General features: G+C 44.2%; 1 protein-coding gene across 2 annotated transcripts; it reads right to left on the bottom strand.

Moving 5' to 3' along the window:
* Nucleotides 1–1,982: 1,982 nt before the first annotated feature.
* LOC144254483 (phospholipase A and acyltransferase 2-like) lies at nt 1,983–9,893 on the bottom strand. Of its 2 annotated transcripts, none has more exons than XM_077797698.1 (4): nt 9,693–9,893; nt 7,452–7,560; nt 4,284–4,552; nt 1,983–2,250 (listed from the first exon to the last, which is right to left on the bottom strand). In XM_077797698.1, the coding sequence occupies exons 1-4, from the start codon at nt 9,699–9,701 to the stop codon at nt 2,155–2,157; spliced, it is 483 nt and encodes a 160-aa protein (XP_077653824.1). In that variant the 5' UTR covers nt 9,702–9,893; the 3' UTR covers nt 1,983–2,154. The 2 variants fall into 2 exon arrangements, with proteins under 2 accessions (XP_077653824.1, XP_077653823.1); XM_077797697.1 differs by lacking the exon at nt 9,693–9,893 and adding an exon at nt 8,521–8,565.
* Between the last annotated feature and the right edge of the window lie 17,814 nt (nt 9,894–27,707).

The raw sequence follows: 27,707 nt of genomic DNA, 5'->3' as shown, positions 1-27,707 counted from the left end.
TGTGGCCAGCCTCTGATTGGATTTCCAGTTGCTCAATGCTGATTTGGAAGACAGCATCTTGCACTGAGTAAAGCTTTCATGTAAGGTATGGATACAGCACCCAGAAGGAGAGAGAATTGTGTCTTCACTCAGTAGCAGAGTGCTTGCTTAGCATGTGAAAGGCCCTGGGTTCAACCCACAGAACTACAGAAAAAGAAGAAAAAAACGACAGAACTGGTTCTGCAAACACAGTAGTCACAGGAGCTGCCTCCTTTCCCCCACACCAGAGGAACAGACAAAAGAGTCCGGCCATGGGAGAATGGGCGGGAAAGGACATAGCACTTTTGCTACTTGCTGCCCAATCCTGATACCTGCTAAGAAAATGGGCAATTTATCCATGAAAAAATTAGTAAAAGGTTTGATTTACACATGTTTTAATTTTACAAATAACAGTGTTATATTGGGGAATCAGATCTTATGAGTAATGTGAGCTCCAATTGCTAATTCCAGACAATGGATCACCTCTGGTGCAAGATCCAAGCTCTCAGCAGTTCTTGAGGGGCCAAAGTTGGAGCCAGGATTGCCCCCACATATCATTCTCCACTGCACCTGAACCAGGAACTTCAGTCATGGACCTGGCCTGACCTGCAATCCTCTGCAAGTGAAACTGCTTCGTGGCCATGTGGGAATTATGTGATGGACCCCATTGGGCAGAGCCAATTGGCCCAGTGGGCAATGTGATGAAAGGGCAGCCAATGGGTAGGCCAAGCTGTGTGTTGCACTGGGCCAAACAGATACTCCCAGGAACTAGTGTGGGAGCAGGTAGCAGAGAACAGTGGTGTTGAGCTGAGGCAGAAAGCAGAGCAGAGGGGAATGAGGGATCAGAGATGAGAGGCAGGGCCAGCAGATGTGGGGAGGAAGCAGGAGCTCTGAGGAGGTGGAAGAGACAGGCAGAAACAAGACATGGAGAGCAGAGGGAAGGAGTGACTCCAATCACTGTTTGCATCAAGAGTGGCCAGAGGAAGGCAGGTGGGCACTAGTGACAGGGTCACACTCAAGGTCAAGACTCTTCCACACAACTCAAGCCCATGAGATACCAGCCCTGGCTGACCCGGTGGTTTCCCTTCTTGCCCGTCATTCAGGTCAGTCTCCTTGCTGACCTGTGTGTGTCCTCACACCACTTCAATAAAAATTACCTTGAAGAGGAAGGAAGCAGAAAAGCTTGAAGGGCCAGGAGCCTGTGTGTGCCAGCACAGGCTGTGACAGCAGGCTGCAGTTGGTGTGGCTTAAACCACAGACTCCTACTGTGCACAGTTCAGCTCTGGAGGCTGGTGTCTTAGTCTGTTCTCTGTTGCTAATAAGGAAACACCACAGACTGGGCAAGTGATAAAGGAAAGAAGTTTTGGCTCATGGTGTGGTCCAAGGACATCAGGCCACACCTGGAGATGGATTTCTTGCTGGCTGAGTCCTCAGGCATTGCAGGAATCACACAGAAAGAGACAAGGAGCACCTAAGACACAGAGCCAAGGTGGCTTTTATAGGAAACCCATCCTGAGATAACCACTAGACCACCAACCCACTCATCTAGTAATTATCTAACCACATGAATGGATTAATCCTTAAAATTAATACCTCTTAAGGGGAATTGTGTTACAACATGGATTTCTAAGGGACAAACTAAATTGAAATCACAGCAGCTGGGAAATCCAAGATCAAGGTGAGGCAGACATGGTGTCCAGAGGTTCTTCTTGGCAGGCAGTTGGCCCACTTTTCAGTAAGGCTGCACATGGCAGAGGGAGGGAAAGAGAGCTCTGGTCCCTCTTCCTCTTCTTCTAAGACACTAACCCACATTGGGGGTCCTATTCTCACCACCTTGTCTATACCTAGTGACGGCTTTACACTACCACCTCTGAAGAGCACACATTGGTGGTTAGAGAATCAACATGTGCATTTGGGATGGGAGGGGACACAAACATTGAGACCATGATATTGTGCAATCTCCTCTTTAATAGAATTTGTGCTGGCAGCATTTCCCTCAGATAAAGGCATCCTGTGCTTTGATTCAGCTTTAGGAACCCAAGTGCTCATGATTACAAAAGAGAGTGAAATCTGTAAACCAGCTTGCTCAAATCCCCCAGAGTTAACTGGTGCCGCCAACATAACGCCTTGGATTTATTAACTGTTCTGCAGTTTTCTGGTCACTACCCTGAAGACGAGTCCTGGAACACCAAAGAGAATCGTAGTAACAAACGTGATGACTCCATCAATCACCTGCAATAGAGGAGAAGAGGGGGGTGGGTCACTCTCCACATCAGGAGTCTGAGCAGAGATACTTGGGCAAGGAACCTGCAGCTCAGGAAAGACCCATGGTCCCTGTCCTCTTCACCACATCCCAGAGGAAACACTGTGGGCAGGGAGGTGAGGGGTGTTTCAAACGGAGATGAGGAGAAGGGTGAAGGGGCAAGTGGGGGTCTCTAGAGTCAGGGAGGTAAAAAGTGATGAAGGGTGATCCAGTAAATGCAAAGAGGCCGGCTGAAGTGCTCCCTGGCACCAATGAGGTTGGGATTGGACTGTCCAATGGAGACAGCAGGAGGCCCTGGCTTTTCTGATGAATAATTCCAAAGGAACCCCTCTCAGCCTTTGCAGAAAAACCCTTCTGAGTTTTAAGGCCTCTATCTGGGCCTACGTGATCTTGCTACCTCTCACTCTGCATCTCATAGAGCCAGAGGAAGGATTCCTATTTAAAGCCTGTTTTAGTAAATGCACTAGGACACGGAGGCCTTGCAAGAGTTATCTGCTGTTGTTTTGGGGAAAAAAAATAGCACACTCTTTTTTCAGTCAGATCTTCCTCAAGCAGGTATTTGAAGGGGATGTTCCTTGGGCCAGAGCTTCATGTTGCCAGTGGTCTATCAGTGCAGAGTGTGGGCAGAGTCACTAGGGGCCCAGGGTTCTGCAGTGCCCACAGCACACTGTATACAGAGAGGGAAGGAGAAAGAGCTGGAGACGGGCAGAAGAGGAGCTTCCTATGGAGACAGGTCAGAAGGGAACAAAGGAGTGAGAGGGAGAAGACAGGCGAGTCATTGAGATACCTTTGAGAAAATGTTCCCAAAGAGGCACCCCAGGGAGAAATGAAATGGCACAGCCACCACCAAGCGCACCAGCCTTTCTTGAGTTGAACCCTCAGGAGCACAGCAGAGAGGAAAGCACCCCTAGGGCCCCGGGTGTGGGGACTGATCCGTGTGGCTTCTGTACAACTTTGGAAGTAGGTTTAGATGCAGGACAAGGCACTTCCCCACCCCACCCCACCAGCACACCTCCCCTGGGTCCAGACATGTGTCTACCCTCCCAGCTGACAGGAAGGGTACCCACTCAGCAAGGTCACAGCAACAAAGCAGGTCTCACTGCACCCCAGTGCATGAGCTGATGGGCAGTTCTCAGTTTTAAGCCTGGGCACCAGCCTGGAGCCCTCACTTCCAGAAGGCATGGATTTTCCCGCCCACCTCCCCTCTTCACCAGAGCCCAACCATCCCCTGTCCTGAATCTGTGTTGCACAGGCCAAGGTCAAACCTCCCTGGACACCAAGAAGGGAAGATGCAAGAAAACAAACCCCTACAACAGAGAGGCCTCCAGTGAGGCATGGTGGCACCTGCCTGTTATCCCAGTGCTTAGGGAGATTGAGGCAGGAGGATTACAAGTTCAAGTTCAGCCTCAGCAACTTAGTGTGGTCCCAATTTAACTTAAAGAAAGGCAGTCTTTAAATAAAATAATAATAAGGATGATGTAATATTCCTTAGTTTTTTTTTTTTTGTGTGTGTGTGTGTGTGGGTGGTGCACACCAGGCAAGTGCTCTGCCACTGAGCTACAGACCCAGCACTTCAAGGTCTTTTAAATTAAGCCTTGATACCCAGTGTCCCATAGGTCAAATCTAGCCTGTCACCTATTTTTACAAAAGTAAATAAATGAAAAGAAATCAAGCTCTATTGGAACGCAGCCTCGCCTATTCATTACAAAGAGTCTATGGCTGCTCTCGGGCTATAGAGTGACCCTGGCAGAGTAAGGAGAGGGATCAGCTTGCCCACGAAAGCTCACGTGTTTCCTGTTGTCCTTGAGCAGAAAAAAATGGGCCCAACATGACCAGGGTCCCCTGCTCCTGGACCCCACTGCTCACTCTGCCAGCTTCTCTGACCCCCGCTGCTGGGAAATCTCCAACTCTGGTTGCACTGCCAGCCCTCAGCAGGTGCCCAGCCCCTGTGAGCTGGGGAATGGTCTGGTCGCAGGGAAGGGGACACAGGCTGAGGACACACCTGGTCACTGCGGGAAACTCCATATCGCAGCGTGTTCACAAAGTGCTCGCAGTTGTCACTTGTCACTGAATAGGGGACTTCCTTCCCCACCATATCCTCTGCCTGCTGGACAATTTTGTTGGGTGACAGTGGGTTATACTTGTCATCGTGCTTGTTATTGACCCGGTACTTGTCTCCTCCGGCCACCACGGACAGCAGCTCCCTCTTCACTATGGCTCTGTTACCCACGACGGAACTGAAGCCACTCACACCACCTCCTGCCGCTTCACCTGTGGAAACAGTGGACTCAGGCCTGGGCAGGGCCACAGTGGCTCTGAGCTGGCCCCAGTCCAGACAGCCTCACTGCACATTGGGAGAGAAGTGGTTTTCAGAAAGTGGCCTCCTCTCCTTGTCAGTGTCTTTAGCCTGCACTCCTTCCCAGCTGGAGTAGTACTCTAAGCAGCCTTCCACCCTGGCGTGGCTCAGGACAGCTGCAATGCTTTCATTGCTGTGCCCCCTCCTCCCTGACTCAGGCATGTCCTGGATTGCTCTATCATTAATTCCTTTCATATGATTCACATGGGAGGTCCTGGAGTCCAGTGTTGAAGGAATCAGAACTAAAATGAGAAAGTGAAAACGATACCTTCAAATATGTATTAAGAAACTCACTGGAACCATAGTTGAAATCAGTGGAATCTCTGTGAGTACATGGAGTGTTTCTGTAGTACCATTACATGAGGCAGAGGGCAGGTGTGCACATGGTACAGACCAATATTCACAGCATATTGGAGAAGGAGTTGATCATATTTATTTGGGGATAGAATTTGTGAGAATTTTTATCACATGTATAAAAATGTATTATGATTTCCCCCGTTTTAAGCACTATTGATCACCTGACATTTTGCCAATGCCAAGATGCCCAGAATAATCATGATATTCCTAATACACCTGGTGGTGGGTAATGGATCTACCTGGAAACACACACACTCCCTCTCTGTCTCTTTCATGTTGGATTATTCATTATTTGTGATAATAAAATATACAAAGGTTTCCAACCTAAGGGAGCTGGATGCTGCAACCTGGGATAGCTCTCACCCCCAATAACAATATATGACTTTTGAAATGTCAATCAAATTCTCACCTTGACATAATTATGCATAAAGCATTCCTACATAATTGAATTTTTCAAGAAATTCCAAAGCTGATCATGAAAAGAAATTGGATATTATTTTTCGTCAGCATGCCCTTTATTTAAGTGGAAATCTCTGAATTAGAAAAATACATGACCAATGATTCTACCAGGCCTGAAAATAGTTTGAACAGCACATTAAATTCTCTTCAGGGAAGACAGCCTGACATAAGCAGCAGAGCTTCAAAACTCCATAACAAAAGGGTTTTCAGTAGCCTAACTGCTACATAGGAAGGAACTGAAGCTCTTACTGTGGAAAAGGATGCTTCTAAGACAATGAACGTGGGGTGGGGACCCAGACTCTTAAGGATCTAAAAAATGGATCCAGGTACTTCGTGGGACCAAGGAGACCTGCTCATTGGACACACCTCCCAAATCAATTGATTAACTCTGGGCTCCTGGAGACCTGGCTTTGGAATGTTCTCCAAGCCCTCGGTATTCTTCTCCACCTGGTTGCACTAACAACATTCTGTACATGAGGTTCTTCTCAAGGGATGTGAAGTTTGTCAGAAGCCATGCACTTTTCAGATGACCTCTGTGAGCAGATGATCCTATGAGCACTAAGACATGAAATCTGTATTCACATGAACCCTGGGAAGGATCTGCTGAGTCCTGGTTTACCATCTACAAAGGTCTCCTGAAAAACAGACATCCAGTAACCAAGAGTAATCTTGGGGATTGTTAAACAGAAATGGAAAGGAGGCCGCAGACTGAATGTAGACCAAAACCCCTTAGCCAGCCATGGTGTGGGGCACCTGCCTGTAATCTCAGACACCCGGGATGCTGAGGCAGGAGGAGGCCAGTCTGAAGCCAGCCCAAGCAATGAAGTGAGACTCCAACTCAAAGGAAAATTTTAAAAGTGCTGGGGTATAGCTCAGGGTTAGAGCACCCTGGGTTCAACCCCCCAGTGATTCAACCAAACCAAACAAACCAACAAGAACAAAGGGCCCACCACATTCAGCCCTAACTGGACACTGTCCTGATTTCCCCAGAGCCAGCTCTAACCCAGACAGATATCCCTCTCCTGCTGTGAGCAGGACCTTGCTGCCATCCCAGGGGTTGGACACCAACCAGGGAGCACCCGCAGCAGCACAGCCTAAGGGGGGCAGGTTCCTAGTGGCCAGGCTCAGGGACAAATGCACTCCCTCAATGACGCTTCAACAACTGAGTGTGAGCACTGCTGTGAGCTGAGCTCTTTGTCATTTTCTGTTCAAAGTCCCTGAGTTTGTGAGCTGCTCTAGGTGCCACAGAAGGTCTCAATGCCTCTCACTTGACTGACTTCCTATGTGCACACAGGTGCATGACCACACCACTCTACTAGTGACTTGAAGGACTGGACAGTGTTCCTCTGGGTGCAGGTGAGTGGGGTTTCCAGCATGTCCACGTGTCCCTTAAAGCCATGATGCTGGGCCAGAGAGGGAGGAGGCCCACACGTGGCCAGGCCCTGCACAGGTTCTCCCTGCCCTCCTTCATTTCTCTCCCTCACGGCCTGGGAGACAGGAATCCCTATCCCTGCTCTTCTGAGATAGAGCTGAACTGAGTGAGGTGAAGCCACACACTCAGGTCCCACAGTCAGGAGGCAGAGGAGCAGGATTAAAGACTGGCCATGAGGAGGTTGGAGGCCCACACCTGTCCATTGCTCTCTGCAGCCAGGTATAAACTCATGGAAGGATCAACTCCTTCTACTGTTGTTTGACCTTGTAGAACTCCACAGACACAGAGGACTGGATATTTGGAAGGAATATCATCAACTATAGTAGATTCAACAGGGACTGAACTACACTCTAAAATGGACACACGTGGACTGTCTCTCCCTGAACTCACTGGTAAGGAGGACTAGCAGGAGACACAGCCACAGGAGACACAGTCCCAGCATGACTCATTCAGTAAATGCTGATTGAGCATTTGCTCTACCAGCCAATAAGAGGACCACCACATAAATGTGTCTGTGTTCTTACTCTTTATCTCAACCCTTGTGTTAATAGAGAAGCCATACTTACTTGGTGAAGTCAGATGCACCACATAACCTTTTCCCACATAGATGGCCCAGTGCTCAAAGCCACCACGAAAAATTTCAATTAGGTCTCCACGTTTTGGTTTTCTTCTGTCCTGCAACAAAAAAATCATGCACAGATAGAGGAGGCATTTGTATGGGATGTTCTAAAACCTGACATGCAAGGAGCCCCAACCCAGTCCTACAGAATCCCTGTACTCATCACCTGAGGAATCAGAGAGGAGAGACCTCTCTTCACACGAGTGGGAAGCCTCTCCTCTCCATTTACCATGTACATGCTATCCTGGGAATGTACTCAGGGCTAAGGAGGAGATGGGAAGGGTGTCTCTGAGGGACCACGGCAGTTGGTCTGCAGCACAGGAGTGTGGGGCGGTGATGTGCACCAGCTGCAGAGAGCACATTTTATGCACAGAGAATGTTTGTATCAGCAAATATCGATATAATTCCCAAGGAGGTCCAAAACGCATCGTTAAAGGTCACCAGCCATGAACCTGGGCTTCAGTGATGCTTATGAGGTACAGAGCACCCACGTGTAGACCCCAACCTGCCAAACACTGCAGAACAGTTGACCCCACTGTCCATCATCCTTCCAGCAAGAACTACCATCACCCTCCTCCACAGATGAGAAGACTGGGTCTCAGGCTGGTCAGGTGACTTGCCTAGAGAGCAGAAGAGCCAGAGGAAACCGAGATCTCAGGGTTTCCCAGAAGGTCCCAGACAAGCTGGGGCAGCTCGAGTCTGGGCTCCAGGCCAAAATCAAGAGAGAGAAAGCCAGGTGTGGTTGGAAGCCAGAAGGGAAGGGTTCTTTTCTGAAGTTCGCATGAGTGAGTTGTATTTCTGGAGCATCTGAGGCAACCATCCCTCCCCAAACTCAGCTGAGCCCGGCCTCTGGGCCCAGTGCACGCTGTCAGGGAGCTGAGCTGCTGCAGAGAGAAGTGAGGGTGCAGCTGCCTGGAGGAGGTGGGAGATCTCCTGGGAGTTCAAGTCCTTGGCAGCAAGGATCAGGAGTCAGCTTGACCCAAGGTGGGCTGATCAGAGCATCAGAAAGGTAATACCTGCTGGCAGTGCTCTGGCATGGCTGTAGTCCCAGTGATATGGGAGACATGGCAGGAGATAAAAAGTTTGAGGTCAGCCTGGGCAACTAGCAGACCTGGCCCATAATGAAGATTAAAATGGGCTGGGGGTGTAGCTTAATGGTAGAGCACGTGCCTAGCTTGCACGAGGTCCTGCTTTCAATCCCTTGTACTAAAAAAATAATAACCACACACGTGTTGAAGCACATCAAACTGGTTCTAGTAAACACAATTAAGCAAAGGAAAAGATTCAAGTATGTCTTAGATGAACTCTTCTCAGGGAACCCAATTAAAAGCTACCATAAAACCTAAAGCTACAAATCAATATTTACATGGTAGCTACATACATGTGCAAATGCATAGAAATATATATAGCAGGGCAGGCCACAAGCTGCTTCAGGGGAAGGAGACAGAGCAGGGAGCCAGGGAAAAGGGCTGCCATCCTTCACGCTCTTGGCTTTGACTTTGCTTTTGTTTTCTTTCTTTTGCTTTTTAAAATTATCTTTCCACATGTTTTTATTGGTGCATTATACTTGTGCATAATGATGAGCATTTTGTTGAATATACACACATGCACCCCATATAGCAATATATTTTGGCAAATAGCACTCCCCAACACCTCCCCCATCCCTCCCCTCCTCCCACCCCCTGGTCCCTTTCCTCTCTTGATCTCCCTTGGATTTTCTGCTTTGGGTTTCTTAAATAAGGCAAATACATTCACATTGTTTTGTGGAATTAATTAAATTAAACACAAAACTAAAGGCTTTGGAATCAAAACCCTCCTCCACCTTTGGACACTCCCCACTCTGATCCTCACTGGAATCTCATTCTCCGTTTCCTCCTTTACAACCTGTTTCTTGAAGGCTGGTTTGGGTAAAGTAAAGCCTTCAGCGAGATGCCAGGAGGCAGCCAGCACTCAGGAAACCAAATCCCACACAGCAGCAGAGGCAGGGAAGCCTCTGGGCACCTGGACCCAAACCATGGTTCCTTTCCTGCTGTGCGAGAGCCCCAGACCTGCAGCCCACCTGCCCCGCCCCATCCCTGTCCCCTCTACACCTGAGCTGTACCCAACAAGTACAAAAGACATATTCCTGCTAACAGACTGTCACGTTGCTTTTTAAATGAAAGCTTTAAAACACTTTCTGAAGACTCACCTGAGCCATCCTTCTGTCCAGAAGTATTGTGTGGTGCTGACTACATGTCCAGACTTCTTTTATTTAGCTTTTAAGTTTCATTTTTCTGTAACTCCTCCTATGCAAGCATAACAATACGGGAAAACATAGATCAAAGTTTGTGGAGAGAAGATGAGTCCCCAGCCATTGGCTGATCCTTGTCAGCAAGAGCCAAGCCCTAGAAACATTCCTTTCCAAGAGCTGAAGATGTTATCAGTCTTGACTACTCAGCTCTGACACTAACAGTTATCAGACTTCCAGTAGATTTGGGCGTCCTGGGTGCAGCAGGATGTTCCCAGCACTGGAATAGTAGGATAGCTGCACAAGTGTTTCTAGCTCTGTCACTTTTTAGTCCACAAAGAAGCCTCTTGATAACTCACAACCTTAAACAATTTACAGTGCCCTGGAGATTCACTGCCTGATTATGAGACCCTACGTAACAAGCTTGCAGAGCTAGTTCTGGGTCACTGTTCCTCCATCAGAGTGCCGTGTCCCACCTGGCCCCAGGTTTGCTTAAAAATGTCTCTGCGTGAAATGAATTACAGTAGATGGGGTAGAGAGAGAAGATGGGGGGGAGGGGAGGGGGGATAGTAGGGGATAGGAAAGGTAGCAGAATACAACAATTACTAATTGGGCATTATGTAAAATTGTGGATGTGTAACCGACATGATTCTGCAATCTGCATTTGGGGTAAAATTGGGAGTTCATAACCCACTTCAATCTAATGTATGAAATATGATATGTCAAGAGCTTTGTAAGGTTGTGAACAAACAATAAAAAAACAAAAGAACAAAAAAAAATGTGTCTGCGTTTTTCCATCCCCAGTCTCTCCTGCTCGAGATCCTTTGTTGATGCTGCACGGGTCGTGACAAAATTTACATAAAATATTTAATCATCCAACAAGTGCAGGGCACACATCCAGGACACAGTCAGGTATGGAAATCAGTGGGGGAGTGGGGGGGAATCAGAGCTCAATGTGCATTCAGGAGGATTCAGTGGCATCTCTGGTCCAGGGGACATTCCAAAATCTCTTATTATTTTTAAATTGGTCTATTATGATTACACACAGTGGGACTCACTGCTGCATATTCACACATGTGCACAGCTTCATTTGGTCTGTTCCATCCCCCACACCTTCCCTTTCCTCCCTTCCCCCTCCCCTGTTCCCTCCCACTACTGAGTGCTCTCTGTTTCCTTTTCACGAGGTCCCTGTCCTTTCCTGTTTTCTCCCTAGCTGCCACATGAGTAAACACAGGATCCTTGACTTTCTGAGACTGGCTTATCTACAGTAGCCTGTACCTGATCCTGGACTTTTCTGTGTGACTTGCCTCGTGAGCAGCTTCCTGGGAATCCAGAGGAGCCCCATCCTGCCCCCTGTGCAGTGGTGGCGAACCTGTGGACATTTCTAGGTGGATTTTTATTGTTCATTGAGGAGTTTTGAGAGTCTTTATATAGTCTAGATATGAACCCTTGGCCAGTATGAGTTCTGTAAATGCTTTCTCCCAAATCAGTCCTGAACAAAAAAATAAATACAGGATGCAGTCAGAGTCAGATAAGGTCAGCCCTATTTTTTTGAAGTTCCTGAAATTGTTGGCTATGATGGATGCCCTTTCTCTCCCATCAAGACTTTTTTTCTTCTTTTTTCTTATTTCCTTTTCCCCTCCACACTCCCACATTTTTGACCTTTTAAATTTTAACTTTTTTATTTTTTTGAAACATAATTTGATCATATTGTATTATTCTTTGTTTCATTATGTGTAATTTTATGTGTATGTATGTGAGTATATAGGGCTAAAGTTGTGTATGCTCTCACTGCGCAGATAAGTTTGAATATATATATATTCATATAATTTACACCTTAATAACTCTCTCTTTCGAGGGTTCATTATTTAGCCTAGATTAGACTGAGATGGGGTGCAATTATGTCAGAGTGTAAGTTATTTCAAACTTACACTTACGCTGGTTTATTCATACCCAGATCTGGGCCCTCATATCTGCCCTCATGCACCCTCTTTCCCAGTAACAGCCAAAATTTTCTATTCTCTTCTCCTTTCCTTTTTTTTATTACTTTCAGTTAATTTTCTATTCCTTCTTTACACTCCTTGACACCTATTTCCTATCTCCTGCCTCTCCTCTGATCACTTCTGCCAATTATTCAAACTTTCTCTTACCTTCCCAACCTATTTGGTCTTAAGAAACTATAATCCCACAAAATAATAAAATGTTTATAGATCATGTGATTCCTACCTCATTCAAGTTGTGTTTTTTTGCTCTTGTTGTTGTTTCTTTTCTTTTCTTTTCTTTTACCGAGGATTAAACTCAGGGGCACTCGATCACTGAGCCACATCCCCAGCCCTATTTTGTATTTTATTTGGAGACAGGGTCTCAAGAGTCACTTAGCACCTCACTGGCTTTGAAATCGTGATCCTCCTGCCTCAGCCTCCTGAGCTGGTGGGATTATAGGCATGTCCACCACACCAGCTTAAATTGTGGTTTTGGTTTTGGTTTTTTTTTTTTTTTTTAGATGACATTGGCTTTATTTTTTTTTGACTGGTCATACTTCTTTTTTTTTATTATTTATTGTTGGTCGTTCAAAACATTACATAGTTCTTAATACATCATATTTCACAGTTTGATTCAGGTGGGTTATGAACTCCCAATTTTACCCCGTATACAGATTGCTGTATCACATCAGTTACCCTTCCATTGATTGACATATTGCCTTTCTCGTGTCTGATGTATTCTGCTGTCTGTCCTATTCTCTACTATCCCCCCTCCCCTCCCCTCCCCTCCCCTCCCCTTTTCTCTCTCTACCCCTTCTACTGTAAATCATTTCTTCCATTTGTATTATCTTGTCTTACCCCTCCTCTCCTCTTATATGTCATTTTGTATAACCCTGAGGATCGCCTTCCATTTCCATGCGATTTCCCTTCTCACTCCCTTTCCCACCCACCTCTCATCCCTGTTTAATGTAAATCTTCTTCTCAAGCTCTTTGTCCCTACCCTGTCCTTGTTTACTCCCCTTATATCAAAGGAGTCATTTGGTATTTGTTTTTTAAAGATTGACTGGCTTCACTTAGCATAATCTGCTCTAATGCCATCCATTTCCCTCCAAATTCTATGATTTTGTCATTTTTTAATGCAGAATAATACTCCATTGTGTATAAATGCCACATTTTTTTAATCCACTCATCTATTGAAGGGCATCTAGGCTGATTCCACAATCTTGCTATGGTGAATTGTGCTGCTATGAACATCGATGTAGCAGTGTCCCTGTAGCATGCTCTTTTAAGGTCTTTTGGGAATAGACCTAGAAGGGGAATAGCTGGGTCAAATGGTGGTTCCATACCCAGCTTTCCAAGAAATCTCCATACTGCTTTCCAAATTGGCTGCACCAATTTGCAGTCCCACCAGCAATGAACAAGAGTGCCCTTTTCCCCGCATCCTCTCCAGCACTTATTGTTGTCTGACTTCCTAATGGCTGCCAATCTTACTGGAGTGAGATGGTATCTTAGGGTGGTTTTGATTTGCATTTCTCTGACTGCTAGTGATGGTGAGCATTTTTTCATGTACTTATTGATTGATTGTATGTCCTCCTCTGAGAAGTGTCTGTTCAGGTCCTTGGCCCATTTATTGATTGGGTTATTTGTTATCTTATTGTCTAATTTTTTGAGTTCTTTGTATATTCTGGTTATTAGGGCTCTATCTGAAGTGTGTGGAGTAAAGATTTGTTCCCAGGATGTAGGCTCCCTGTTTATCTCTCTTATTGTTTCTTTTGCTGAGAAAAAACTTTTTAGTTTGAGTAAGTCCCATTTGTTGATTCTAGTTGTTAACTCTTGCGCTATGGGTGTCCTATTGAGGAATTTGGAGCCTGATCCCACAGTATGTAGATCATAACCAACTTTTTCTTCTATCAGATGCCGTGTCTCTGATTTAATATCAAGCTCCTTGATCCATTTTGAGTTAACTTTTGTGCATGGCGAGAGATAGGGATTCAGCTTCTTTTTGATGCAAATGGATTTCCAGTTTTCCCAGCACCATTTGTTGAAGATGCTATCCTTCCTCCATTGCATGCTTTTAGCCCCTTTATCAAATATAAGATAGTTGTAGTTTTGTGGATTGGTTACTGTGTCCTCTATTCTGTACCATTGGTCCACCCACCTGTTTTGGTACCAGTACCATGCTGTTTTTGTTACTATTGCTCTGTAGTATAGTTTGAAGTCTGGTATCGCTATACCGCCTGATTCACACTTCCTGCTTGGCATTGTTTTTGCTATTCTGGGTCTTTTATTATTCCATATGAATTTCATGATTCTCTTTTCTATTTCTACAAGAAATGCTGTTGGGATTTTGATTGGCATTGCATTGAACTTATAGAGAACTTTTGGTAATATTGCCATTTTGATGATGTTAGTTCTGCCTATCCATGAGCAGGGTATATTTTTCCATCTTCTAAGGTCTTCTTCTATGTCTTTCTTTAGGTTTCTGTAATTTTCATTGTATAAATCTTTCACCTCTTTTGTTAGGTTGATTCCCAAGTATTTTATTTTTTGGGGGGATATTGTGAATGGAGTAGTTGTCCTCATTTCCCTTTCAGAGGATTTGTCGCTGATATACAGGAATGCCTTTGATTTATGCGTGTTGATCTTATATCCTGCCACTTTGCTGAATTCATTTATTAGCTCTAATAGCTTCTTTGTAGACCCTTTTGGGTCTGCTAGGTATAGAATCATATCATCTGCAAACAGTGATAATTTAAGTTCTTCTTTTCCTATTTTTATGCCTTTAATTTCTTTAGTCTGTCTAATTGCTCTGGCCAGTGTTTCGAGGACTATGTTGAACAGAAGTGGTGAGAGAGGGCATCCCTGTCTTGTACCCGATCTTAGTGTGAATGCCTTCAATTTTTCTCCATTCAGAATGATGCTGGCCTGTGGCTTATCATAGATGGCTTTTACAATGTTGAGGTATGATCCAGTTATCCCTAATTTTTCTAGAGTTTTGAACATAAAGGGATGCTGTACTTTGTCGAATGCTTTTTCTGCATCTATCGAGATGATCATATGGTTCTTATTTTTAAGTCTATTGATGTGGTGAATAACATTTATTGATTTCCGTATATTGAACCAGCCTTGCATCCCAGGGATGAATCCTACTTGATCATGGTGTATAATTTTTTTGATATGTATTTGAATCTGATTCGCCAGAATTTTGTTGAGGATTTTTGCGTCAAGGTTCATTAGAGATATTGGTCTGTAGTTTTCTTTCTTTGAAGTGTCTTTGTCTGGTTTCAGAATCAGGGTGATGTTGGCCTCGTAGAATGAATTTGGAAGTTCTCCTTCTTTTTCTATTTCCTGAAATAGCTTGAAAAGTATTGGTGTTAGTTCCTCTTTAAAGGTTTTGTAAAACTCTGCTGTATACCCATCCGGTCCTGGGCTTTTCTTAGTTGGTAATCTTTTGATGGTTTCTTCTATTTCCTCTATTGTTATTGGTCTGTTTAGGTTGTCTATATCCTCCTGACTCAATCTGGGCAGATCATAAGACTTAAGGAATTTATCTATGCCTTCACTATCTTCTATTTTATTGGAGTATAAGGATTCAAAATAATTTCTGATTATCATCTGTATTTCTGAAGTGTCTGTTGTGATATTGCCTTTTTCATCCCGTATGCTAGTAATTTGGGTTCTCTCTCTTCTTCTCTTCGTTAGCATGGCTAAGGGTCTGTCAATTTTATTTATTTTTTCAAAAAACCAACTTTTAGTTTTGTCGATTTTTTCAATTGTTTCTTTTGTTTAAATTTCATTAATTTCAGCTCTGATTTTAATTATTTCTTGCCTTCTACTTCTTTTGCTGTTGTTTTGCTCTTCTTTTTCTAGGATTTTCAGATGAAGTATGAGATCATTTATTTGTTGGTTTTTTCTTTTTTTGAGGAATGAACTCCAAGCAATGAATTTTCCTCTTAGAACTGCTTTCAGTGTGTCCCATAGATTCCGATATGTTGTGTCTGTGTTTTCATTTGACTCTAGGAAGTTTTTAATTTCCTCCTTAATGTCTTCTAGAACCCATTGATCATTAAGCAACCTATTGTTCATTCTCCAGGTGATGCTTGATTTTTCCTTCCTTCTTTTATCATTGATTTTCAGTTTCATTCCATTATGATCAGATAAGATGCATGGTATTATCTCTACGCCTTTATATTGTCTAAGAATTGCCCTGTGACATAATATATGGTCTATTTTTGAGAAGGTTCCATGTGCTGCTGAGAAAAAAGTGTAACTACTTGATGTTGGGTGGTATAGTCTATATATGTCAATTAAGTCTAGGTTATTAATTGTGTTATTGAGTTCTATAGTTTCCTTATTTAACTTTTGTTTGGAAGATCTGTCCAGTGGTGAGAGAGGTGTGTTGAAGTCTCCCATGATTATTGTATGGTGGTCTATTAGACTCTTGAACTTGAGAAGCGTTTGCTTGATGAACATAGCAGCACCGTTGTTTGGGGCATATATATTTATGATTGTTATGTCTTGTTGGTGTATGGTTCCCTTGAGCAGTATGAAGTGTCCTTCTTTATCCCTTTTGATTAACTTTGGCTTGAAATCTATTTTATTAGATATGAGTATGGACACTCCTGCTTGTTTCCGCAGTCCATATGAGTGGTATGATTTTTCCCAACCTTTCACCTTCAGTCTATGAATATCTTTTCCTATCAGATGCGTCTCCTGTAGGCAGCATATTGTTGGGTCTTGTTTTGTGATCCATTCTACTAGCCTGTGTCTCTTAATTGGTGAGTTTAAGCCATTAACATTTAAGGTTATTATTGAGATATGATTTGTTCTTCCAGCCATATTTGTTTATTGATGTTACTAAACCTGATTTGTTATCCTCTTTGACTACTTTCCCCCCTTTACTGTCCTACCTCCCATTGTTGGTTTTCAATGTTATTTTCCATTTCCTCTTCCTGTAATGTTTTGCCAAGGATTTTTTGAAGAGATGGTTTTCTAGCTGCGAATTCCTTTAACTTTTGTTTATCGTGGAAGGTTTTAATTTCATCTTCTATCCTGAAGCTTAATTTCGCCGGATACACGATTCTTGGTTGGAACCCATTTTCCTTCAGTGTTTGAAATATGTTATTCCAGGATCTTCTAGCTTTCAGAGTCTGTGTTGAGAGATCAGCTGTTATCCTGATTGGTTTACCCCTAAATGTAATCTGCTTTCTTTCTCTTGCAGCTTTTAAAATTCTCTCCTTATTCTGTTGGACATCTTCATTATAATGTGTCTAGGTGTGGATCTCTTATGGTTTTGCACATTCGGAGTCCTGTAGGCTTCTAGGATTTGGGATTCTGTCTCATTCTTCAAGTCTGGGAAGTTTTCTCGTATTATTTCACTGAATAGACTATTTATTCCTTTGGTATGGAGCTCTGTGCCTTCCTGTATCCCAATGACTCTTAAATTTGGTCTTTTAATATTGTCCCATAATTCTTGAATGTTCTGCTCATGGTTTCTTAGCAGACTTGCTGAGCTGTCTATGTTCTTTTCCAGTTGAAATACTTTGTCTTCATTGTCTGATGTTCTCTCTTCTAAGTGATCTACTCTGCTGGTAGTATTCTCAATTGAGTTTTTAAGTTGGTTTATTTTTTCCTGCATTTCTAGGATTTCTATTTGTTTGTTTTTTATTACCTCTATCTCCCTGTGAAATTGATCTTTTACTTCCTGGATTTGTTTGTCAATGTGATCTTTCATTGTCTGATTTTGCTGTCTCATGTCTTCCTTGAGACTCCAGATCATCTGAAGCATATATATCCTGAACTCTTTATCTGATATTCCATCTGTTGCAGCTATTACCTCTTCTAAAGTTGAGTTGACCTGCATTGCTTGTGATCCTTTCTTTCCTTGTCTTTTCATACTGCACGCGCTTCTTTCTGCTTGGTGCAACTGTTGTGTTTTTGAAATTTACCCCCTATTTATTTATATTGCTCTTGTATAGTTGGGAAGCCTCCCTTGCAGGGCGGGTAGTGTCTGTGCTCCTCCTCTAATTAGGGTGGTCTGTCTACCACGCTGATCGGTCGCAGGTCTGCCCCCCCTGCGGGCACGGGTGGCGGCTCTGCTCTGCCCCCACTCCAATTGTGGTAACGTAACTACCACACCCTGGGATCGTTGGTCCTGATCTGGATGTGGGTGGCGGCTCTGCTGGGTCCCCACTCAATTGTTGTGATGTGTCTACCACGCTGGCAGGCCTCTAGGCCGGTGGGTCGCAGTTCTGCACAGCCCCCACTCCCAATGGGGGTACCTGACTGCCTCTCCAACTGGTCGCTGGGCCCCCTCCGGACCCGGGCGGCAACCCTGCTCCGCCCCCACTCCAACCAGTGTGACGCGACTGCCTCGGTGTTACGTGCCCACCACGCTGGCAAGCTACCTGGCCTGTCTTGCCAGTGGGCTGCAGGTCTGCCTGCCCTGCTTGCTCAGATGGCAGCTCTGCACAGCCCCTACTCCAAATGAGGTTACTTGGCTACCGCGCCGCGGGGTCGCTGGTCCTATTCTAGGCGTGGGCGTCTACTCTCTTCAGCCCCAGCTGCCTTTGGTGTGTCATGATACCACGCCGGCGGGTCACTTGGCCTGCTCTGGGCGCAGGTGGAAGCTCCACTCTGCCCCACAGCACCCAGCAGGAGCCTGACTGAGAAGCAGTCACCGCTGGTTCCCTAGCCTTGGGCCTAAGCAGCTTCGGTAGCCAGAACCCCGCCTCTCAGATCCCGTTACTCTTTCTGCTGGGAGCTGGCTCCAGCGAGCGACCCCCACGGGTTCCCCAGCCCCAGGCCAAAACTGTTCCGGGAGTCAGAACCCAGTCACCCCTAGCTCAGCGCACGCTCCACTTGGATCTGGCCTCCACCGGCAGTCTCCGCAGTTTCCTCAGACCTGGGCCAGGTTAGCCCCGGGAACCAGAATCCAGCTGCTCAGTGCCCGGCGCACGCCTTGCCATGCACGAGCCTCTAGGAGTATTCTCCACAAGATCCCCAGTCCCGAGCCTGAGCAATAAATCTGTCTGCTAGATGCAGGCAAATACCAGCCTGAAATCACCTATTCCGTAGCTGAATGAGCTGAGATCAGTAGAACATGGGGATGATTACATCATCTCTCCGAAATGGCGGCTGCTGTCCTCCTCTGTGGTCTGACCAGTGTCTGGAACCAAACTGGACCGCTTCTCTCCTCTGTCTCAAAGCTGGAACTCAGCCCTAAGCGCTGCCAAAGTCCTAGCGCCAAACCGCTAGAGGCAGTTCACAGACTCAGGCCTGCGGGGCCCAGTCCAGCTGCCTCCGCGGCCAGCGGGATTGTGTCCCTGCTCCGTGTTGCTCCGAACCGGCTGGAGGGGGGTGGGGTGGTAGGAGCGTGGATCCTAGTGCTGAACCGCCAGAGGCAGTTCACAGACTCAGGCCTGCAAGGCCCAGTCCAGCCGCCGGGATTGTGTCCCTGCTCCTCCTTACTCCAAACCGGCTGGGGGGTGGGGTAGTAGGAGTGTGGATCCTAGCGCTGAACCGCCAGAGGCAGTTCGCAGACTCAGCCCTGCAGGGCCCAGATCAGCCGCCACCGTGACCGGCGGGATTGTGTCCCTGCTCCGCGTTGCCCCGAACCGGCTGGGGGGGGGAGGGGTGGTAGGAATGTGGATCCTAGCGCTGAACCGCCAGAGGCAGTTCGCAGACTCAGCCCTGCAGGGCCCAGATCAGCCGCCACCGTGACCGGCGGGATTGTGTCCCTGCTCCGAGTTGCTCCGAACCGGCTGGGGGGGGAGGGGTGGTAGGAGTGTGGATCAGAGCGCTGAACCGCCTGAGGCAGTTCACAGACTCAGGCCTGCGGGGCCCAGTCCAGCTGCCGCCGTGACCGGCGGGATTGTGTCCCTGATCCGCATTGCCGAGATTCAGTCGCCTGGGACAAACTGACCCCTCACACAGACTTACTGGTTATCGGCAGGTCTCCTTTCAGTGGAATATTGTTAGAAGATCCTCAGCAGGTCCCATGCAAGTGTATTTATGTGTCTCTCTGATCCCGTTACTGCGGAGGTATAGAAAATGCTGCTTGCTCACCGGCCGCCATGTTGGATCCCCCCTTGGTTTTGGTTTTAATATTTATTTTTTAATTGTAGTTGGAAACAATATCTTTATTTTATTTATTTATTTTTATGTGGTGCTAAAGATTGAACCCAGGGCCTTGCACGTGCTAGGCAAGTACTCTGCTGCTGAGCCACAATCAAACAGCCCCAATTGTGGTTTTTAAAACAGTGCACAACATATAGACACCTGCTGTCAAAGTCTGATCTAGTTTACAACTTTTTTATTGTTGATACTGTTGTAAAATGCTGACCCCAGCATTCCTACGTAGGTGGCCATTACTGTTAGAGATGTCAAAGTGGACACCAGGCATTTATTTTAAGGCTCAGATCTATTGTGACATTGATGTCATTCTTGTCTCCTCCTCCCTCTATAAGGAGCTAAAAAGAGATTGGTACACTTCAAGATCACAGAGTAGAGATCCTACTGCTGAGAAATACACACATCTCAATGAAGAAACAGTGAATCTCACCCCGCACAATGTAGCCCCACCTGAGCCTTAATATTACTCCAACTCAAAGAATTTAGAAGATAAAAATACCAAGCCAACAACAAGGAGGAACAATCAGAGAGAGGGACATCAGGTTCCACCCCTTGATACTTACTCACATACCAAAAACAGAAAAATCCCAGAATAAACACACACACGCACACACACACACACAGAGTGAGAGATAGAGAGACAGAGAGAGAAGCATACAAAAGAGGAAAAGAGGAAGGGAAATCCATCTCAAGTGATGGGCAAGTTCAGGACCTCTTGAAATTATGAGGAAACAATCAAACAAATTGCTTTCCAAAATTCGAAATCTTCCAACAAAGGATCCCTCAGATATGGAAGAAGATAAAACCCCAGAGAAAGATTATATAAAACTGATCATTAAAATGTTCAATGAACTAAAAGAAGATCTAAGGAAAGAATTAAGATGGAAAATACAGAATATAAAAGAACATTTTAATGAAGAAATAGAAATATCAAAAAGAAACCAATCAGAACTCCTAGAAATGAAAGATCCAATGAAGCAAATTAAAAATTCACTTGAAAGCATCACCAGCAGATTAGATTGTATAGAAAATAGAACTTCAGGGTTTGAAGGAAGAACCTAAAGACTGGAAGACAGGATACATGAATTGGAGTACACAGAATACAGTCATAGAAAAATAATAGTACATGATCAGAATATACAACGTCAAGAGACCAAACCTGAGAAGAGACCAAACCAGATAGAAGACAACATGGAGTTACAAACTCAGGGCATAAAGAACATTCTCAATGAGATAGTCACAGAAAACTTCCCCATATCAGAAAGGAGATAGACATCCACATACAGGAGACATACAAGACCCCTCATAGACCTAACCAGAAGAGGAGTTCTCAAAAAACATCATAATCAAAATGCTTAACATAGAAATAAGGAAGAATAGTAAAAGCTGCAAAAGAGAATCATGAGATCACATTTAGAGGCAAACTAATAAGGCTCATTTCTGACTTGTCAACTCAGACACTAACATCAAGGAAGTCCTAGAATGAGATATTCCAAGCTCTAAAGGAAAAGAATTGTTATTAACCAATATCACTATACATACCAAAGCTCTCCTTCATATTTTATTGGAAAATAAAAACTTTCCATGACAAGGATAAGCGAAAAGAATCATAACAACCAAGCCAGCACTATAAAAAATTCTCAAAGGTAAACTTCATACATAGAACACAAAAACAAATTTTCAAACTCCCAAATAGATGAAGATCAACAGAAGGTGAATCATCTAAAGGAGAATCAAGACAGAATTAAACACAACAAAAAATCAAAATGGCAGTAAACCACAAACATATCCATAATATCACTGAATATAAATGGTCTCAACTCCCCAATTAAGAGATGTAGATTAGTAGAATGGATCTAAAAACAAGATCCAACTATGTGCTATCTGCAAGAGACTTACCTCAGAGGTGAGACACTCACAGGCTAAAAGTAAAAGGTTGAAAAAAAGTATTCCATGCAAATGGATTCTGTAAACAAGCCGGAGTAGTTATTCTCATGAGACCAAAAAAAAAAAATATATCCTAGAAAAGAAAACAATCCAACAAGAAGATACAATAGTAAATATATATGCTTCAAATGTCAGCACACCCAGTTACATTTAAAAAAAATTAGTCCTTGACATGAAAACCCATGCAGACCCAAATAAAATAATAGGTGACTTCAACACAGTCCTATCACCAATAGACAGGTCGTCAAAGGGTAAAATCAATAAAGATATATCCATCTTAAATAATACTATAAATTAATTGGACCTAATAGATATCTATAGAATATTTTACCCCCAAACAGCTAAATCTAGCTTTTTAGCAGCACATGGAAACTTTTCCAAAATAGAACACATTCTAGATCACAAAATAAGTCTTAGCACATAAAAATCAGATATAATCCCATGCCTCTTATTGAGCCATAATGAAATGAAACTAGAATCAACAGCAATAAAAATGATACAAACCACATAAACACATGGAGCTGGAACAATACTCTCTTCAATTAAAAATTGATCAAAGAAGAAATGCAAGTAGAAAATCAAGAAATTCTTAGGAATGAATGAGAAAATTGAACATATCAAAATCCCTGGGACTATATAAAAGAAGTTCTAAGAAGAAAAATTACAGCATCTAGTGCCTGCCTTAAGAAAATAGAGAGAGAGTACTCCCGGGTTCAATTTCCAGTACCACCAAAAATTTAATAAGAAAAAGAAAATCTGTTAAAATTGGTTAGTTGGATTTTCATTGTGTCCAAAATGTAATGCAAGTCAAATGCATTTGCTTTAATGTAGGAAAAAAAAATTTTATTCAGAACTTGCCAGTGGGCAAGACTTTTTTTTTTCAGCTCTAGAATTTTGTTTTTAAATTTTTGTCAAAATGTAGTTATTCTCTACACTTTTAAGTTGGGAGCCCAAAGGTCATTGTTGGGTGAGGAATGACACACAAAAGACTGTGATTTCCATCTTTCCTTAGAGAAAGGATGCTGCTAACTAGGCAGCATTTTGTTCCCACACAGAAGTGTCAGCCAATCTATCTGTCATCCTTGACCTCAGTGGAGAAGCCATTCCTTGACATTTCCGTCATTCTCAGTAAAACAACACCCACAAGGTAATCCTTACCAAACCAGAAATTCCATAGAATGAGGTCACCAAGGGGCTGGGGATGTGGCTCAAGCGGTAGCGCGCTTGCCTGACACACGTGCGGCCCGGGTTCGATCCTCAGCACCACATACAAACAAAGATGTTGTGTCCGCCGAGAACTAAAAAATAAATATTAAAAAATTCTCTCTCTCTCTCTCTCTCTCTCTCTCTCTCTCTCTCTCTCTCTCTCTCTCTCCTCACTCTCTCTTTTAAAAAAAAAAAAAAAAAGAATGAGGTCACCAAATTAATTCCTGACTCTTTTGAAAGCACTCTGTTTTAAGAGCAATGATGATCAGTTGCTGGATTTTGCTACACACACACACACACACACAAATACACAGTTTAGCTGTGATTGGAGATAAAGTAAAAACCACTGTTACTCCTATTTCCCAATTCGTGAATTATACAGTATTGAATTTAGATGTTAATTTCTTAACAATTGCTATCAGCTGCACTCATGTCAAACCAATTACCTTGGGGAGTAAGCTCTTCAGACTTCTCAGAATATTTGAAAAGTTGGGCTCTACTACATTTATTTTGTTGAAAAGCCATTGATCACTGAGGGACATAAGCAAGTGGGACATTTTAATTTCTGTCTCTTAGAGAGCTTACCTTTTGGCTCTGCTCGAGGGGTCAGGGCGGCACACCCTTGCTCCTGCACTTCTACAGTGTGGCTCCCATTTCTGCACAAGTTTCCTTGCTCTGTCTGGCCAATGATCTTTTGATTTTTCTGGAGTCAACTGCCTGGGATACCCCACTGTGTAAATCTTACTTACGATGCAGTGGTGCTTGAAAACACCTGTTCACTGAATTTTATTCTAATCTAAGGGTTTTGATACCATACACATTATGATACTTTAAGGAACAATCAATAATTATAGCCAAGTACAGAGGGGCTTCCTGAGATCTCCCACGGTATGCCTGTTCTTTGTTTTTGCAGGAATTTTTTTCTTTTTATCTGTCCCTGTTCTTCCAAACCACAGTTCTGAATTCATCACCCTGAGATGTGGGGCGAGGAGTCCATGGGAAAGTCTATAATCTCCCTGAGGTGTGTGTTATCGGGTTAATCTAACAAGAGGGATGTTTAGTTTTCAATTTGACTTTTACTTTTTGAGAATCCAGAAGGAGGTGATTGGGTATGGTAGAGAGAGAGCATGGGATGTAAAAAGGGAGAGATGTGACAAATGCCCCCTACAGGGGAAGTTGATATATCTCTAAGTAGTGAGGGGACAGTTGCTGTGATCTTACACTGTGCTGGATTGGCTGGGAGAGAACCCAACTGTTAAGTGGACCCTCCTTGGGCAAGGTAGAGAAAGCCTTGGATCTGTATCGAGGGATAGGTAGATATGCTCAGGGAGGGAGAAAATACTTTAAAAAGGAGGGAAAATCTGTCATACAGATAACTGCAAAACAAGAAATGGGGACTGAAGGTCAGTCGTGGCAGAGTCCAGCTTAGGACAACTGGGATAACTTGGTCAAGCACAAGCTGCCATTATAGCGTGGACTCTGAATTCAGTCCCCCCCCCCATCTTTTGGTCTCTCTGTCTCTGCGGCTCTCTTCAGTTGAAGATGAACCCATGCTCAGCTGATGGGAGGCTCCAGGGAGGCCCCATTTTTCCTGTCATCCTCTACAATACTCTCAGGTTGGGTAGTCAGTGCTCTGGACAGTACAGATCTGCTCTAGACTTGGTGGCTGATTCAGTGCAAACTCGAATCTTCTGAACTGCGGAAGGTGGTGCCCGAGTCTGTGGCTCTATACTGATCTGAGTAATCTTACTTCTGAGAGTAACTTAACCTCCTTGAGAAATTTACTACTGTGGAGAACGTTGGTTGAAGACTGTTTTGGTCTCCATTTATTATATTTATTCCTTCCGCCTCTTGTCCTTGTCTGTCTCACTTGACAGTCACAGGTGTGGAATCTGGTTTCGATCTGGGTGGTCACACTGCTGCCCAGGGTACCTTCCCTTCTGAGAGCTGTGCTGGTGGGCTCCCTGGGCCCCTGGATAACAAATGGCTAGATTATTGCTGCCCAGAGGCTGTTAACTAGTCCTTGACATGTTTTACTTACAATTATGTGGATTATTTATTTTAGGAGCTTTTCTTTTAAGGGGCCAAATCGCCCTACAGATGAATGAGCTGCTGAGCCATGTAGAAAATATTGTCCAAATGTTGCCAAATATTGACTTCGTAAAGGGGATATCAATCTGCTGTTTATAAATCTGAATGTCTTAAAAGCATTCTTGCTTGCTCTCTCTGTTATAGATGGTGTCTTAGCCAGTCCTGAGTTTTTCCAATGAATCCAATTTTAATAGATGGTATTTTTATATGCCAAACTGGTGTCTTGTCCTTTGTATATGTGGTAATGTTGATTTTATGACTACTGTTGAAACACACTTTCTATGATTAAAATTCAAAATGATTTAAAAAAAAGAAAATAGAGATACAAAATAAATGAAGATCAATAGGAGAATCATCTAAAGGAGAATCAAGACAGATTATGCTTAAGCTGCACCTGAAGGTCTTAGAAATACGAACAACAAACTAATTCCAAAATTAGTTAAATGCAGGCATTAAAATCAGAGCCAATTAATGAAATTGAGAAGAAAAATAATATGCAGAATCAATACAACCAAGAGTTGGTTCTTCAAAAAGATATATAAGATTGATAAACCTAAAGCCAAACTAACTAAAAGAGAGAGAAGGCCCAAATCAATAAAATTAGAGATGAAAAGGGAGATATCACCAAAGACCTTTCAGAATCCAGAGGATCATCTAAACCTAGTTTGAAAAAAATTTATACTCCAATAAACTGAAATATCTAGATGACATTCACAAATTTCTAAACACATATGACCTGCTCGATTTGAAACAGGAAGACATTGAAGCCAGTATAACTCCGATACCAAAACCAAACAAAGACACATCAAGGAAAGAAAACTACAGAACAATGTCCCTGATGAACATAAATGCAAAAATCCTTAGTAGAATATTAGCAAACCACATCAAGAAAATGGTCCACCATGATCATGTTTCATTCCAGAGATGCCTAGGAAAGCTGCAGGCAGTGAGCAGGGCCAGTCCAAGGGGGAGCCTCTGTGGTCGGCAGCAGGCAAGGTCTGAAGCCCTTTCCAGTTCACACCTCCCCACAGTGTGCTGCAGATGCTGAGCCTGGAGCCTCGGGGTTTAATGTTGCCCTGCTGGGTTTTGACCTTGCTTTGGTACCATCCCTTCCCCTTATGCTACCATTCCTCCCTTTTGGAATGGGAGTATCCACTCTGTCCTGTTGTATGTTAGAGGCATGTGACATTTTTATTATTATAGGGGATAACAGCTATGAGTTTGTTTTTGATGACTTTGGACTTGGACTTTTGAGCAATGCTGGAACTGTGGAGATTCTGGTGACTCCTAGAAATGAAATGAATGCCATTTGAAGTGTGAGATGTATGTGGGCCTTTGAGGGCTAGGGGCACAATTCTATGGTTTGGATATGAAGTGTCTCCCCCAAACTCATGAAGTTCTGGACCTCAATGCAGCTGTGCTCAGAGGAGGAGCTTTGAGGGAGTGATTAGGTCACGAGGTTCTGACTTCTTCAATGGATTAATCCTGTGGTGACTGAATGGACTCCCGGGAGGCAACAGAGACCGCAGAAGATGAGACCTGGTTGAAGGAGGTCGATCAGTGGGGCTCTCCCTCCAAGGGCATTTCTAGTCCCTGGGCCCTCTGCTTTCTTTTTATATCTATCCATCTGCCATCTGCCATCTCTAAGTCTCTCTTGCCGGGTTTCTGTTCACGACTAAAAGGCTCAGGGGTCACTCCAGTTGAACTGGGCTGACTGGGCTACACAAAATAACCACACAAGAGACACAAATACCTTTTCTTTGGGGTCACTGTGACGGCTCCTCTGACCTTAAGGGTCCACAGGAAGAGAGAGAGCGAGAGCATGTGCTGACCCCTTTTATTGAGGAGAAGCTATTCAGATGAGGCAAGGGGTCAGGTTCAGGGGGCTGAGTATCTTCATGATGTCCACTGTCAGCAGGTTGACTGACACCTGGGTAGGCCACACCCAAGGGCACAGTAAAAGAAGGGGACACACATAAGGCACTTCCTTGGAAGATTCTATCCTGAACAGGGCAAGGGGTTATATTACAAAGGAACAGGTGAGCATAGCTTCACCCACGGGGCTGTAGCAAGACACACCCATGCACGAGATACCGACCCTCGAACCCAAGAAGGGTGGGGAAATCTCTGCACATTTCTGTGACTGAGCGCCTCAGCACCCAGCTGGGGAGTGTGACCCAGTCACGTGCAAGGTGGGTCTCCCACACCCTCTCTCCTTCCTGGGTGCCATGAGCTGATGAGGTTTCCCCTGCTCTGAGCTTCTGCCATGATGTTCTGCTCACTCAGGCCCCGAGCAGTGGAGCAAGGTGTCCACGGACTGAAACCATGAGCCAAAGGAAATCTTTGCTCCTCCACATTATTTTTCTCAAGTACTACCACAGTAATAAAAAATAACACATAACATCTCTAAATAGGGCTGGGTAATGCACTCGCCTGGCATGTGCAGGGTGCTGGGTTCGATCCTCACCAACACATAAAATAAAAACTGAAAAATAAATATTAAAATAAAATTCTAAAAAAAAATCTCTAAAATATTTTAGCTAACTCACATCTTGTGACTAACTCTAATATCACTAGTGAGTGGTCCTTTCTACTCTTTCTAGTCTCCAGTTGTGCT

The sequence above is a fragment of the Urocitellus parryii genome, chromosome 4 (assembly GCF_045843805.1).
Source record: "Urocitellus parryii isolate mUroPar1 chromosome 4, mUroPar1.hap1, whole genome shotgun sequence".
In the NCBI taxonomy this organism is placed as follows: Eukaryota; Metazoa; Chordata; class Mammalia; order Rodentia; family Sciuridae; genus Urocitellus; species Urocitellus parryii.
This window is presented reverse-complemented; position numbering and strand designations above follow the sequence as displayed.